This window comes from Bos indicus, chromosome 10 (genome assembly GCF_029378745.1).
Source record: "Bos indicus isolate NIAB-ARS_2022 breed Sahiwal x Tharparkar chromosome 10, NIAB-ARS_B.indTharparkar_mat_pri_1.0, whole genome shotgun sequence".
NCBI classification, from domain to species: Eukaryota; Metazoa; Chordata; class Mammalia; order Artiodactyla; family Bovidae; genus Bos; species Bos indicus.
This window is the reverse complement of record NC_091769.1, coordinates 18,103,924-18,119,813: the sequence shown is the minus strand read 5'-3', so window position 1 is coordinate 18,119,813 and position 15,890 is coordinate 18,103,924. Positions and strand designations below refer to the sequence as shown.

General features: G+C 44.2%; 1 protein-coding gene across 2 annotated transcripts in view; it reads right to left on the bottom strand.

Annotated features, from left to right (window-relative positions):
- Window positions 1–15,890, bottom strand: part of THSD4 (thrombospondin type 1 domain containing 4) — a 672,444-nt gene that overhangs the window by 510,122 nt on the left and 146,432 nt on the right. For both annotated transcript variants that reach the window (XM_019968205.2, XM_019968206.2), the window contains exon 6: window positions 11,275–11,377. In XM_019968205.2, the coding sequence (XP_019823764.2) occupies window positions 11,275–11,377 (103 nt within the window). The remainder of the gene's footprint in view (window positions 1–11,274; window positions 11,378–15,890) is intronic.

Sequence of the window (15,890 nt, the reverse complement as noted above, 5' to 3'; positions counted from 1 at the left end):
GGATTTACAACTCAGACAGAATCTGCGTTTTCATGGATTATTTTCCAGCTCTAAGGCCTCTAATTCTAAAAACCTCTTGATGTTGGCCCCATACTAATGTCTCAACATCCGTGTAAAGGTGCAACCAAAGGTCCTGACCACTCCTTTGGGACCCAGCTCTATCAATTTATGATCAGAGGCATCTGCTCAGAGGGTGAGAGAGCTGTGCTACAAGGATTAAGACAGAGTCCCAGGATGTCCTGGAAAAGTCTCAGTTGATGTAAAAACACATTTATTTGTTTTGAAAGGTACCAAATGGGTCACGGCTTGGTTACATGAAGGGAAAAATTCTTTCATAGCCCCTGAGGCAAATGGCTGCTCTGAAATCAGCAGGCTGTGGTTATGTAACATCTCTTTTAATCTGATCCTTCTATTTTATCCTGCGACCCAGGGTAGATCATCCAACCTGGAGGCTCAGTTCTTGAGTCTGTAGAATAATGACATCTGACCTTGCTCATCCTGACCAGACATACCACGAGGATGGAGGCAGTCTTTGAAGAAAGCTGAGCTTCCCAGGAGAGAGAAATGACAGGCCTGGGTCTCATTATTGAATATTTTGCAATGGGTTTAAGTTTTATCCTTGCCTTTAAATCCTCAAAATTATTTACATTTAGACTAATCTGCTTTTTTAGATGTTGAAATATACCCTGAGGCTTTTCTTTACTAATTACCTAGAATGACACTGCTGTAAGTGCCAGGAAAGAAACTGCTTTTACATGAATCCTTTACACCTTCCAGAATACTTAAGAGCAGAGGCAATGTTCTCCCTCAAATAATCTTTTCTTTTCCAAAGCCTCAGTTTCCCAGGAAAACACTCACAGAGACATGATTCCATATGCCCCACCCTACATCCTTCTTTCTTTTTAGATACAGAGAGGAACACGTGACCCGGTTCAGTCACGTCTGACTCTTTGCGACCCCATGGACTGCAGCACACCAGGCTTCCCTGTCCATTACCAACTCCCAGAGCTTACTCAAACTCACGTCCATCGAGTTAGTGATGCCATCCAACCATCTCAACCTCTGTCGTCCCCTTCTCCTCCCGCCTTCAATCTTTCCTAGCATCAGGGTCTTTTCCACTGAGTCAGTTCTTCGCATCAGGTTGCCCAAGTATTGGAGCTTCAGCTTCAGCATCAGTCCTTCCAATGAATATTCAGGACTGATTTCCTTTAGGATTGACTGGTTGGATCTCCTTGCAGTCCAAGGGACTCTCAAGAGTCTTCAATACCACAGTTCAAAACCATCAATTCTTCTGTGCTCAGCTTTCTTTTGGAGAAGGCAATGGCACCCCACTCCAGCATTCTTGCCTGGAAAATCCCATAGATGGAGGAGCCTGGTAGGCTGCAGTCCATGCAGTCCTGAAGAGTTGGACACGACTGAGCGACTTCACTTTCACTTTTCACTTTCATGCATTGGAGAAGGAAATGTTCTTGCCTGGAGAATCCCAGGGACAGTGGAGCCTGGTGGGCTGCCGTCTATGGAGTCGCAGAGATGGACACGACTGAAGTGACTTAGCAGCAGCAGCAGCAGCTTTCTTTATTGTCCAACTCTCACATCCATGAATGACCACTGGAAAAACCATGGCTTTGACTATGTGGACCTTTCTTGGCAAGGTGATATCTCTGCCTTTTTAATACACTGTCTAGGTTGGTCATAGCTTTTCTTCCAAGGAGCAAGCGTCTTTTAATTTCATGGCTGCAGTCACCATCTGCAGTGATTTTGGAGCCTAAGAAAATAAAGTCTGTCACTGTTTCCATTATTTCCCCATCTATTTGCCATGAAGTAGCATGGGACTGGATGTCATGATGTTTGTTTTCTGGATGTTGACTTTTAAACCAACTTTTTCACTCTCCTCTTTCACTTTCATCAAGAAGCTCTTTAGTTCTTCACTTTCTGCCCTAAGGTGGTGTCATCTGCATATATGAGGTCACTGATATTTCTCCTGGCAATCTTGATTCGAATTTGTGCTTCATCCAGCCTGGCATTCCGCATGATGTATTCTGCATATAAGTTAAATAAGCAGGGTGACAATATACAGCCTTGACGTACTTCTTTCTTGATTTGGAACCAGTCTGTTGTTCCATGTCCAGTTCTAACTGTTGCTTCCTGACCTGCATACAAATTTCTCAAGAGGCAGGTCAGGTGGTCTGGTATTCCCCTCTCTTTCAGAATTTTCCACAGTTTATTGTGATCCACACAGTCAAAGGCTTTGGCGTAGTCAATAAAGCGGAAGTAGATGTTTTTCTGGAACTCTCTTGCTTTTTCAATGATCCAGTGGATGTTGGCAATTTGATCTCTGGTTCCTCTGCCTTTTCTAAATCCAGCTTGAACATCTGGAAGTTCATAGTTCATGTACTGTTGAAGCCTGGTTTGGAGGATTTTGAGCATGCCTTTGCTAGCGTGTGAGATGAGTGTGACTGTGCAGTAGCTTGAGCATTCTTTGGCATTGCCTTTCTTTGGGATTGGAATGAAAACTGACCTTTTCTGGTTCTGGGGCCACTGCTGAGTTTTCCAAATTTTCTAGCATATTGAGTGCAGCGCTTTCACAGAATCGTCTTTTAGATTTGAAATAGCTCAACTGAAATTCTGTCACCTCCACTAGCTTTGTTCGTAGCAATGCTTCCTAAGGCACACTTGGTCTAAGGTTCACAGATCTAGGTGTACTTTACACATATAGTCCTACCAAAGAGTCTGTCCAGGATTACAGAAACCAGCAAGAAAAGAACAACCATTACTAGCCCCATTCACTTCCTTCTGAGGTCATCCTCAACACTGCATGCCACAGGATGAAGGTACCACAGAACCCCAGCCTCTCTCCCATGTCCCTTTGCAAATGCACACTGGTCAATCCAAATTACGTCTGACAATGTGTGGAAGCAGAAAGAACCCACACAGTCACATACCATACCTATATAAGGAGGCCTATCTGAAGAAATCTTCAGAAATGCAAACACGAGAAGGAAAGAGTGGCAATCACACGTTATAGTCTAATTTCAATAGTCCCTCAAAGGTGTCAAAAAGTCTTATGAAATACAGTTGACAAACCAGGTGGGGATCCTGACTTGTCATGAGTTTCTGTCATGGATATTGGTTGTCTTGGGCCACCCCAGACCATTCTTCCTTCTTTTGGTTCAGCACCTGGATTTCCTTTCTGGGAATCTATTCTCCTCCTCCACATGTAGTCTTGGTGGGACTGTCAGTCAGGACTCCCCCGACCCTTCTATCCCCAGCCAAGCAGTGGGCATGTGGCCTGTGCCAAGCCATAGGGCTCTTATTTCCAGGGCTCTGAGTCTTGGATGAAGAAACCTGTCAAAATGTATCCACTGTAGCAACACGAGCAGCAGGCAAGTAAGACCATCAGTTCTGTCCACTGGATCCCCAGAGCCCCCTTTGTATCTGTCCTTCACCCAGCCTGCTCCCACACACTTCCTGTTGATTCTTAGAGCTACTGGATAGCCTTCCAACAAAATCCTTTTGTGTTTGACCTAGCCAAAATTGGTGTCTGCTGCTTGTGGAAAAAAGAAGAATTTACACAGATGTGCAGCTTGCTTCTTCAGATTCTGGACCTAGTTGAGGATTTCTAGGCTCAACTAAGCCCTATGATCCTAAATGATTCCAAAAATGATACTCTGCATATGAGTACATTCTCCCTAAAATCCTCTTGTGCCTCTATGGTCAATAATAGTGAGTATTTAAAATAAAATAGAGTAAGAGAGAGAGAGGCAAACTAGCAAGGCTTCAATTCAGTTCAGTGCAGTCACTTAGTCGTGTCCGACTCTTTGTAACTCCATGAATTGCAGCACGCCAGGCCTCTCTGTCCATCACCAACTCCCGGAGTTCACTCAAACTCACGTCCATTGAGTCGGTGATGCCATCCAGCCATCTCATCCTCTGTCGTCCCCCTTTCCTCCTGCCTCCAATCCCTCCCAGCATCAGAGTCTTTTCCAATGAGTCAGCTCTTCACATGAGGTGGCTAAGTATTGGGGTTTCAGCTTCAGCATCACTCCTTCCAAAGAACACCCAGGACTGATCTCCTTTAGAATGGACTGGTTGGATCTGCTTAGAATAGTTCTATAATGGTGAAATTTATATTAGCTCTAAATTTTACTTTTAGGAATGAAGACAGAATGGGAAAGAGAATCTACTGTTTATATACAATAGAATGCATAGATCACAAAGGTGCAGTCGATGGGTTTCGACAGCTACACACACCAGTGTAACAGCCATGCCAATTATGATCTGGAACATGACCATCATTCCACAAAGCTCTATCATGGGCCTTTCCAGCTACTCCTTCCCCACACCCATAGGCAAACACTGTGCTGACTTCCGTCAGCATAGCCCAATTTTCCCTGTTTTAGAACAAAATACAAATGGAATCAGGCAGTGCATAGGCTCGTATCTGGCTCACTCTGATCAACATAGTGTTTCTGATATTCACCTGGATCATTATATGTGTCAGTAGAGTGTTCTTTGTTATTGCTGAGTAATACTCCACTGTAGAAATGTATCACAGTGTGTTTATTCAGTCTCCTGTTGATGAAATAGTTGGCTTGTTTCCAGTTTGAAGCTATCATGAAAAAAGTTGCTGTGAACATTCTTAAATAAATATTTTTTATGGAACTATGATTGCTTTCATTGCTCTTGAACAATGAATTTTAATTTAATGGTGAAAAGTTTTGTATTAACAGCATGCAGAGAAACAATAATATAATTTTTCCTGGAGGGAAAATGGTGCCTATTTTCCACCTTTTTCCCTAGGATAGACTAGGTTCATAGGTACCATTCTATTAACCCCTTATTCTTCCTTTTTAAGTTTCAGTTTCTCAATCTCCAGAATTCTCATTTCTCTACCATTCTAAACAAACCTTTCTCTTTACCTTAAATTAAGCTAGCAAACACTCTCAATATGCCTTCTTCATGGCAATTTTTAAAAGGAAGAGCTAGCCCTATTCACTGGCTACCCTCTTTTTTAAAATTTTATTTTTAATTGGAGGATAATTACTTTACAATATTGTGAAAGTTTTTAGCACACATCAACACGAATCAGCCATAGGCACACCCATGTCCCCTGCTTCTTAAAGATCCCTCCCCTCCCTGCTCATTCCAGCCACTAGATTCTCTCCAGTGCTTTCCCCACAGTCTCTCCCAGTCTCATTTTCTCAGGCCCCAGCCTCCCCTTGACTTCTGGCTGTGTCAAGCTGTGTTCACTGCTTCTCCCCCACCACTCCTTCTTTTATCTTTTTTAAAGAAAAGTTAAACTTTAATTACTCAGATAGTTTTTACAAGGAAAACAGGCACCGAAAGACTGGTCTAAAATGCTCACAACTCTAACATATCTTTCTCCTGGCTTTCATGTACACTGGGAGTAGAGATTCTGTAGCCAGATTCTGAGGTTTGAACCTGGCTCTATCACTTCCTATCTGGGTGACCTTGGGTAATTATTTAACGATTATATACTTTGTTTCTTGTGTAAAGTGAGGCTGATAATAGGACTCACCTCACAGGCTTGTTGTAAAGATTAAAGGAGTTAGCCTGGTACACAGTAAGTGCTTGCAACTCCTATTATCTCATTTGTCCCTCACTGTGGTGTATATAATAGAACTTTATAAACCATAATAGACTTTATTACTATTAGAGATGATATAAGGTGCTATAATACTTTGGTGCCACCTCTTCTCAGGCTCCTTTCATCGTTGGGTCTCTTTCCCCTGCTTCTTTAACGTGGATATACGTCAAACCTCCTTCCTGAGTCCCTTGTCCTCGTGATTCTTTTTTTTTTTTTCTTTTTCGTTTTTTGTCCTCGTGATTCTATACTCTCTTGAAGGTCTTCATCACAGTGGCTTTAATTATCACACTAAAAACAATGACTTCAAATATAGGTCTACTACCCTAAGACATCTCCCTTAAACACCCCCAACTTCTTGCTGGGGAGCTCACTACCATTCATTCATACTCAACTAATGTATAAAACCAAAATCACTGTTTTGTTTTCACAAAGAGGCTGCTCTCAGGATTTTGCTTTGTCCTCAGTGGAGGTTTAGTCGCTAAGTCATACCCAACTCTTGCGACCCCATGGACTGTAGCCCTCCATGCTCCTCTGTCCATGGGATTCTCCAGGCAAGAATATTGGAGTGGGTTGCTATTTCCTTCTCCAGGGGATCTTCCCAAGCCAGGAATCAAACCTGGGTCTCCTGCACTGCAGACAGATCCTTTACCAACTGAGCTACAAGGGAAGCCCCTTGTCCTCAATGATACAGTCAAATGCTGAGCAAACATGACCTGGTCTTGCCAGGTATTCCTAGGCCTGGATACAAGAGCTTCAGAATGGCTCTGTGGAGGGTAGAAAACTGGAAAACTCCTCTCCTTTCCCTTAGGCCTTCCCTGTCCACTCTGAAAAGTCCATGATGACTATGAACTGTCTGTGCAGGAGGGATGGGCTGAGGGAGCGAGAATTCCAGGAATGAATCAAGTTGCTTCGGTAAAACATAAACATCCTAACCCCAGGTCCACCAGCACTTGGCCCTAAGCCTTCCTTCCTCACATCATACAGTTTTGATAATACCGTCCATGTTTATGACAGTCCTTGACCCCCTGTGCCAGGGCTAGACTTGCGGGGGAGTCAGCAGCACCCCTTGGCACCAACATTCCATCCCTGACCCTCGGAGCTTTAATCAAAGAGAAGGAATAGTCTAAATGGCTCAGGGCCCTGTAACTGTTAGAGGCTCTGTGTCACCTATAACATTCCCTAGAGCCAAATCTACTCTTCTTGCAAGCAGCCTAATAAGTCACCTGAACTTACAGAAGGAAGACACAGCTCAGGGAATTCTCTCGAAGCTTCCTGCTTGGACTAGTCATTAGGGTGCTCATGGATATTCCACTTCTGCTTTGAGCACACAGCAGGATGGTACCTCCCTGCTGCCCTTGAAGTTAAACATGATGCGTCACTTGCTTTGGCTAATGAGATGTGAGCAGAAACAACACCGATCACTTCTGGGAGAAGCGGGAAGGATCTATGGGTGATTCATTTGTTCCCTCTCCTTGCCTCAGTGGAAGCAGAGGTTGAGATGCTGCTTCTATCAGCCTGGACCCCTGAATGAGCAGAATACATACTGCATCACACGGGTGGTCTGGGCAAGAGACAAGCAAGAGAACAAGCAAGACTTGTTCTGCTAAGTCTTAAGGACTCAGGGCTCTTTGTTCCTGCAGCTCAAGCTACTCAGTCCTGACAGATACACTGGCCCTGGTTGTATGACCAGTTGGCAACCTCCAGTTTCTGACTCAGTCTCACTTCTGGTTTTTAGATTTGTGCTCTGCTTAGTTCAGCTCTTGGGGACATACGGTGCATTAAAATACCAATACAAAGCTGTCCCCTGGCTTATGGATTAAGACTGATACTCGATGCTGTAGAGCCCACAGTGACCTGGCAAAATTCTAGACGCTAGTTATGAAAACAGGTACAATTTTCTCCAAAGCACCTAAACAAGACTCTACGTATTAAAGTATCCTTTTCTAGCTATATTGACCATACAATTTACAGTCCAAAGTGGTTTGGAGTGAAGGGGGATGAAGGTGACACATGAACTATCACTATACTGAGTAAACAGGCACGCATAGACCCTGGAATTCTACTTCTATCGTCTTTACGATATTAAGTCTATGAGAAAAATTCCTAGAGGCATTATCTTAGGACAGATCACTATGTCCAGGAAATGCAGTTAAAGGTCTAGGAAGAAGCATGTGGTGAAATTAATGTGTTTATCAGAGAGTGTGCTCTGCTTTTACTATTCTATGCGGCACTGGGTTGAATGAGTGCAGCTGTTCCCCTAAGTAGGCACATGCGAACAGCAACAGACATCCAAACAAAACCAAGAGCCGAATGCAAACTCCAGCCGTAAAATACGAACACCCTGCAGAAACATTAACAGCGTCTTCCTCCCACTGGTCAGCCTGGGAGTCATTTAAGAGGAAAGAGGACAAAATCAAGAAAACAATCTTAGCAGCAAGAAGAATTGTTTAAAGAAAGCCAAAGTAAATGCAGTTTCAGTGACTCTGGGAGCCTCTCCTCCTAGGCATGTGAGACATATTAATGTCAGTAAATATTCTTAAAGAATGCTGAATTTTCTAGACAAAGTAACAAACACAGTGCAGAAGATAGTTGATTTATTTAATCTGCTGCTGTTCTGCATTTTTCTTTTCTTTGTAAAACATTTGTAAAAATGCTTTGTAAAACAGCATTCTCACTGGCTCCTTCAAAATTTCAGTGGCTTATGGTGAAGAAGTAGATAATAATTACTGTAGAAGATTCTGTTTTTCTGTCTGTCCCAACTCCCTCTTTCCCACCTCCGCTTCCTGGGATGTGGGTTTCCCACCAGAGGGCTAGTCACGTGACCTGAGTTAACCCAAGGACCACTGCCCCCAACCTAGGCCCTGAACTCATGTCCAGGGATGGGAATATGACCCAAAAAAGATCACAGTGTGGTTTTTCTGAGACCGAAGCCCTCATTAGGCATATTAGCTTCCTAGGTTGCCATAACAAATGACCACAAACTGGGTGGGTTAAAACAACAGAATTTATTCTCTGACAGTTCTGGAGGCTGGGAATTCAAACTCAAGGTGTTGGCAGGGCCCTGCTCGCTCTGCAATCTCTGGGGAAGAAGCTTTCTGTTACTCCTCCTGGTTTCTGGCATTTTCCAGAAATCCTTAGTGTTCCCTGACTTGTAGCTGCATCACTCTAAGCTCTGCCTTGGTGTCACATGGCCATCTTTCCTCTGTCTGTGCCTGGGTGTTCTCTATATGTGTGTCTCTGTGCCTCTTCTCTTTATATAAGGACACCAGTCGTATGGATTAAGGGCCCACCCTCATCCAGTATGACCTCTTCTTAACCTGAACCTTAATTACATGCAAAGACCTTATTTCCAGATGAGCAAATTCATAGGTACCAGGGATAGAAAGATTGGGGAACATAATTCAACCCATAACACTGGATAAGAGAGAGACTTTCTCACTCTGATTGCAAGTTCAAAGCCATGTAAGCCTGTCCATCCACCTGAGAAGTAAGTAAACAGACCAAGAGATGGAGAAAGAGAGAAAAGCAGGCTCCTAACGTTATTGGGGGAGAAGGCAACGGCAACCCACTCCAGTACTCTTGCCTGGAAAATCCCATGGACGGAGGAGCCTGGTAGGCTGCAGTCCATGGGGTCATGAAGAGTCGGACACAACTGAGCAACTTCACTTTCACTTTTCACTTTCATGCCTTGGAGAAGGAAATGGCAACCCACTCCAGTGTTCTTGCCTGGAGAATCCCAGGGACAGGGGAGCCTGGTGGGCTGCTGTCTCTGAGGTCCCACAGAGTCGGACATGACTGAAGTGACTTAGCAGCAGCAGCAACATTATTGAATCCCTTGAAGGCAGCCACATCTAAATCCCAGCCCCATTCTTGGACTTCCCAGTAATAGGACCAACAAAGTATCTTTCTTGTTTAAACATAGGTAGGCTGGGTTTCGGTCACTTACAACCAAGAGTTTTAATCAATGTATGCACCAGTGAATAATGCAATATAATGTGAATCCAAATAGTTTGCCATATTTGGATGGGGACGAACAGGCGGACTATACATGAAAAAGACTTGCCATGAGTTGAAACTAAGTGATGGGTATATAGGAGGTTATTTTCATATAATTATGTTATTCTATTTTTACATATGTTTGAAATTTTCCAAAATAAAAAGTTGAATCAGATGTTAATTACACCCCCTCCTACCTGAGGACCCACAATTAAAGTCCAGCCTGAGTCAGGGCAAACAAAAGAACAGAAAAAGTAGAATCATACATAGACAACAGCTGGCATCCACAGGCAATACTGATGATAGGCGAAAATACCAGCATGAGTTTTCTTTGTGGGATGCAAAGAGCTTTTGATACTAGACTTGAGTCTACCAGGCTTGACAGGATCAGGTGGCTGGCAGAGGACCACGTGGAACTAAGCAGAGAGGGTTGGGTGATGTGGCTCCAGCTTCAGGCTAAACAATGGGGACAGACAGCGCATGGCTGGAGGAATTCACCTTGCCTCCCAGTGAACCACGGTAAAGCAGCTATTACTACCCACAGCCAACAATAAAGCAAGGGCGCAGCTCAGACAAAAGAAAGGGTTCCTTCTCTAAGTGCTCACTGCCAAGTACTGTTGCCCTGACATAAGAATATATTTCACAGTTGACAAAACACTCATGATTCTGTGCCTTAATTTAAGCCAGAGTCACCATCTCTTCTGAGATCTTGCCTCCCTCCTGGATTAGAGTTTCTCTACCCCAGCTGCCCATCAGAATGACTTGTGATCTTAAAAAAAAAATCCCCATCCCCAGGCTGCACCCCAAATCAATTAAATCACAATCTCTGGGAGTGGCACCCAGGCCTCAGTATTTCTAGAAGGCTCCCCAGTGATTCTAATGGGCAGTGGTCATGAGACCACTTTAAGAATCCAACCCAAGCTGCAGACACTTCTCTGAGACAAATGTGCAGACAAGAATAATTCTGTATCCCATTTCAGAGCAGACATCCACCCCGCCTCCCTCTTCCCATGGCCTTACACCTAGGCACGACTTCTCACATGTGGACACAGATTCTATAATGGAATCAGCACAACTCACTATGGCCCCAAAACCAAAACATAAAACAGAAGCAACATGGTAAAAACTCAATAGACTTTAAAAATGGTCCTCGTCAAAACGAAACAAAGGAAAGTGACTCCAAGATCTAGAACAGTACTGATGAGCTCTGCAATGGTTGTCTACCACACTTCCTCTTGGGAAACTGCATTTGAGGCTCCCCCAGCACAAAAGCCAAACAACTGTCAGCCGTACAACTCCACATGCTCTCTTAAGCCATTCTACCAGCCCTTGCAGCAGGAACCAAGGAAAAGGGAAACTCTATCCTGGCTCACTCCTCACAAGTTTAGCTTGAATCTCTTGCTTCTACTCATTTCTTGACCCTTGCTCTGTCTCACTCATCCTCTCATCCTCAGATGCTGCTTGCTTCGACCAAAGCCTCTCCCATCTGACTAATGGTCCAGCTGTCACCTGAGAGCTATTACTACCTTTGGTAAAGACCCCTACCAGCTCCTCCTCGCACTGCCACTCTAGCCAGCATCACACTGGTTCCTCCAGCAACAACAAAAAGGCAACAGGGTTGGAGAACAGACAAAACTGATTCCTGTGGACAAGGCTGGGGCTACTCTTACCTTCTGCAAATGGTTCCCATTCATAAAACCGGCCCATGAACGGCTTGTTGTTGTAGGATGCACACTGTACCTCCCAGATACTTCTACTGCTTTCTGGACACACCTAATAAAGCAGATATTAAATATGCAATTAGCACCCATATCTTTTCATGGCCCAAGCCAAATCCCATGAGGCCTCACCAATGTTAAATGCCTGTACTGTCCCACTGAAACCTGGGTTTCTAAAAATGTGCTGATCACCTACATCAAAAATTTTAAATGCAGATCCCAGAGCTTCACTCCAAGTTTACTAAATCAAATCTTTGGAAGGACACCACATTTTTAACATGCTTCCCACATGAAGATTTTGCATACCATAATTTGAAAACTACTGACCTAAACCTGCTCTTAACAAAGAGATCTGCTCGCCTCCCTCAGAGAGGCCACCCATTTGCATCTGTTTGACTTTGCTCATGCCATTCTTGTGCATGGGGTAATATTCACAGCGAACATGGACACTGCTCTTACCATGTGCAGCGCTATTTTAAGCATACTAACTAGGGCTTCCCAGGGGGCACTAGTGGTAAAGAACCTGCCTGCCAATGCAGGAGATGTAAGACATACGGGCTCAATCCCTGGGTTGGGAAGATCCCCTGGAAGAGGGCATGGCAATCCACTTCAGTATTCTTGCCTGGAGAATCCCACGGACAGAGGAGCCTGGTGGGCTAAGTCTATGAGGTCACAAAGAGTTGGATAAGACTGGGGCGACTTAGCATGTATGCACATATTAACTAATTTATTCCTCCTGATGACAATGTTATTGATATTTTTACAGATTTGTTTCTACTAGTGAGCAAACTGAGGCATGAAGCAGTCACACAGCCAGTGAGGGCAGAGGCTGAATTGAACCCCAAGAAGTCTAGTGCCCACCAGGCCGCCTGCCAGTCTACATTCTGGCCTAAATTCTCTCTACCGTCTAATGCAGGATGGTGCATCTTATTTTGTCTAAATTCTCTTCACTATCTACTGCAGGAGATCTGAGCCCTCAGCCTACAGAAGAGACATTCAGAGAGCTCCTGGGAAGTGCAGACTCGTGGATCCCTCCCTCAAGGATTCAGTAAGTCTGGCATGAGGTCCAGCAATCTGTAGTTTGTTAATTTATCCAGGTGATTCTGATATACTAGTCTACTCAGGTTTAATATCCAGCTGCTTCTGGCTTCTTTCTTATTTATAAATGGTGAATATGAGTAAAATGGGACATAAATGTGGAATAAGATCAGAATCTCCTATTCAAATTGTGGATAAGGTAGGTTCTAGCTTTTTAAACCCAGCACACTTTAAGGTGAAGGGTGTGTGCCTATGTGTCTGTATTTTAATAATCAGACAGGAAAGGAATGCAGCCACTTAAATATTTAAAGCCCTGTATGGAAGTCTCTGAAGTAAAGTGCTAACACAATAGATCAAGTCCTACAGGATTAGAAGGAAATCTACTATATGTATCAGAAACATCGGGTCTCCTGGAAGATGAGGGGAGGGAACAGAGTGGGGAATGAAACCAGGCGGAAGGAAAAACATCCCCTGCTTGATGAAGGGCAGTGGGGGATGCTGCTGGGACAAACATGCAGGGTGGTCATAACCCTACTGCAGCCTGAGCCAAACCATATAGAACGAGAAACCAGTGAAGTAGAACATAATGGAAACTGGGCTGGGGGAAGGGGGCCAGGTGGTTGGGCAGGGTGTGCTGAGCTCTGACAATGGGTGAGAAGCTGACAGGCTGGGGAAAGCTGTCTCCAGGGGCCATGGGAGCCAAGCTGCTGGCGGTCCTTAAGCCGGAACCATGTAGGCTTCCAGCAAAACCAGCTGCCTCCATGAAGGATTTGGGGTTAAGATGCTTTTTACAACCCTTTGGCCAGAACGAGAGTTCAACCAGGTTGAGATCAGCTGGGCAGCTTAGGAGCAGGCACCATCCTTTCAATGAGAAAGACTAGCTAAGGGGATTGTTAAAAACACAGATTCTCGGGCTTCCTTATCCAGTGGAGGATAAGGAAGAGGGCCAGGAATATACACTTGGAATGCCCCCCTCTGGTGATCCTGGGGCAGCCAGCCTGGCACCAGATTATGCAGCCACAAATAAGAGCCACTCCCAGGCCTCAATCACACTCCAAATGATTTAACATGCAATCAGAGTGTGAGAGCGGAAGAAAAGCAAGAACAACTCCTTTAATTTAAAGAGGAGGAAACAGAGGCATGGAGAGATGGGTTACCCTGCCAAACGTCCCACAGTGACACAGAGACAGAGCCCAGAATGCTGAACACCCACCCTGGCCATCACTAGAAACTTGAGATCCACTGCTGGGTGGCAGGTTTTCGTAATGGAAAGAGACTACAACAAATGGGCCAAAAGTCCTGTTCCTCAAATAACCACTCCTACATAAAGCCAAGCTGCTCTGAATGAGGCTCCACCCAGGAGCCACCCTAATTAACCTGGTGGCAGTTACCAGCATCAGAAGCTGTACACCATAAAAACTCAGCCAGTCTGTTTAACCTCTTTATAATTTTATTCTTTTTTTATTTTTGGCTGTGCTAGGTCTTTGTTGCTGTGTGGGCTTTTCTCTAGTTGTGGAGATCTTCCTGGATCAGGGATCAAACCCTTGTCTACTGCATTGGCAGGGAGATTCTTTACCACTGAGACACCAGGGGAGCCCAAAAGTTTAGCTATTCTTAACACCATCACCATTATCATTTGGCAGCAAAATAGTGCCAAACAGCTGGACCACGAAACAACACAGCTATAGAATCATTTTGAATTATTTGATGCTTGATAATCTAAATGTATATTTCATGACATGGAAAGCAGTCCACAATCTACTAAGTGAAAAAAGTGATTCTGTGTGTGTGTTGGGGGGTCTGTGTGTGTGGAGAGAGTGAGAGAGATTAAATTGGTTATCTCCAGATGGGCTATAGATGTTTTCTTTTTATAATTAACTTGGTTTATTTTGTATTATCTAGTTTTTCTGCAATATTTAACATTTATGTAATACAAATGTATCACTATTGAGCTCTTCCAAACACATAGCCATGCAAAGCTGGAACAGCTTAATACTGTTAACATTTTTGCAGAGTTTTTAATGCTAATGCCTGGTGCTTTTATTATATCCATATGCATCTGCCAAGTCTACCAGCCACTGGTGATAGGTTATTCAGGATACCCTGTCTCAGATCAAAAAGTTCTTTATATTTGAGTGTGGCCCCAGTTACCTCCTGAGGCCGGGGTGCTTGTTGACATCTGACCCACAGCGAGGGGTCAGGTGCTAAAACAGCAAATCCACCTATGGTTACCAAGAAGCAGATGAGTCCAGAGATTGACTATGGTACCCAGCGATCACCTGGCATGGGAAGGTACAGCAGGAGGTTAACAAGATGCCCTGAAAGATGACCCACAGGAGGCCAGGTGAGTTGCCAGTGAAAGTCAGGATACTACTTCCTGAGGAGGGGAGAGACCTGGTCAGAAAAATGCAAGCCTCACAGAGTCCAGATGTGGAAGTGGGTTATTGAGACAGAATTACGGTACAGGAGAGGAATATAGATGTCTGGGGTGATAAGAATGATAATGGTGTTAAGAATAGCTAAATTTTGGGGCTTCCCTGGTGGCTCAGTGGTAAAGAATCTGCCTGCCAATACAGGAGACAAGGGTTTGATCCTTGATCCAGGAAGATCCCCACAACTAGAGAAAAGCCCACGCAGCAACAAAGACCTAGCACAGCCAAAAATAGAAAAAGAATAAAATTATAGAAAAGAATAGCTAACTTTTATCGACACTCACCAAATGCCAGCTATTCCACCAAATGATTTATGTATATTTACTCATTTAATCTGCACAACCACTCATATCCATTTTATAGATGAGGAAGCGAAGGCAGAGAAAAGTTAAATGAGCTGCCCAAGGTCACAGGGCACGTGGGGAAGTCAGGATTTAACTCTAGAACTCATGACAGTAAGCACTCTGCCAAGGTGCCCGTCGAGGCCGTGAGGACAGCATAGTTAATTTGTAATGGATCCTCAGACAAGAGAGCCATAAGCTCCTCTTGCTTACTGTCAGGAGACATCCTGGGGAACAGGTTTAGATTCGGCCTCTGAGGCCCGCTGGAGCGGCCCCGGTAACTAAGACTAGGGAGCTGAAGATTGAAGATGAAAACCAAGGAGGGCTGGGGAATTTCTGTTTCATGTCTCTTCTGTAGATTACATCTGTTTGTACTTGTCATACTATTATCAGTGTACGATCTCCTCTCATTTCAACAGACTCTCTGAAGTTAAAACTTCCAGGTTACAGATCATTTTACATTTGTTACACTTTAAGTGGGTTGTTTCCTGATGCCATAGACTGAGTCACCCTCACCTTATCAGTAATTTTCTCTATATTACACTGTGAGTTGGCTTGGGGCAGATTTCCTGCTGATCCTTTCCATGGGCACAGATCCTTATAATCTTCAGGCCAAAAAACTGAAACAAGGGAAAAGCCATGGAGATAGAGATCAGGCTCACTCAGGATGGGGCCAGCTATGACTGGAGCTTTACAGCCAAAGAAGGCCCCTGGGAGATAACCTCCCTTCAAAGGACTCTCTTCCATCCCTAAGAAG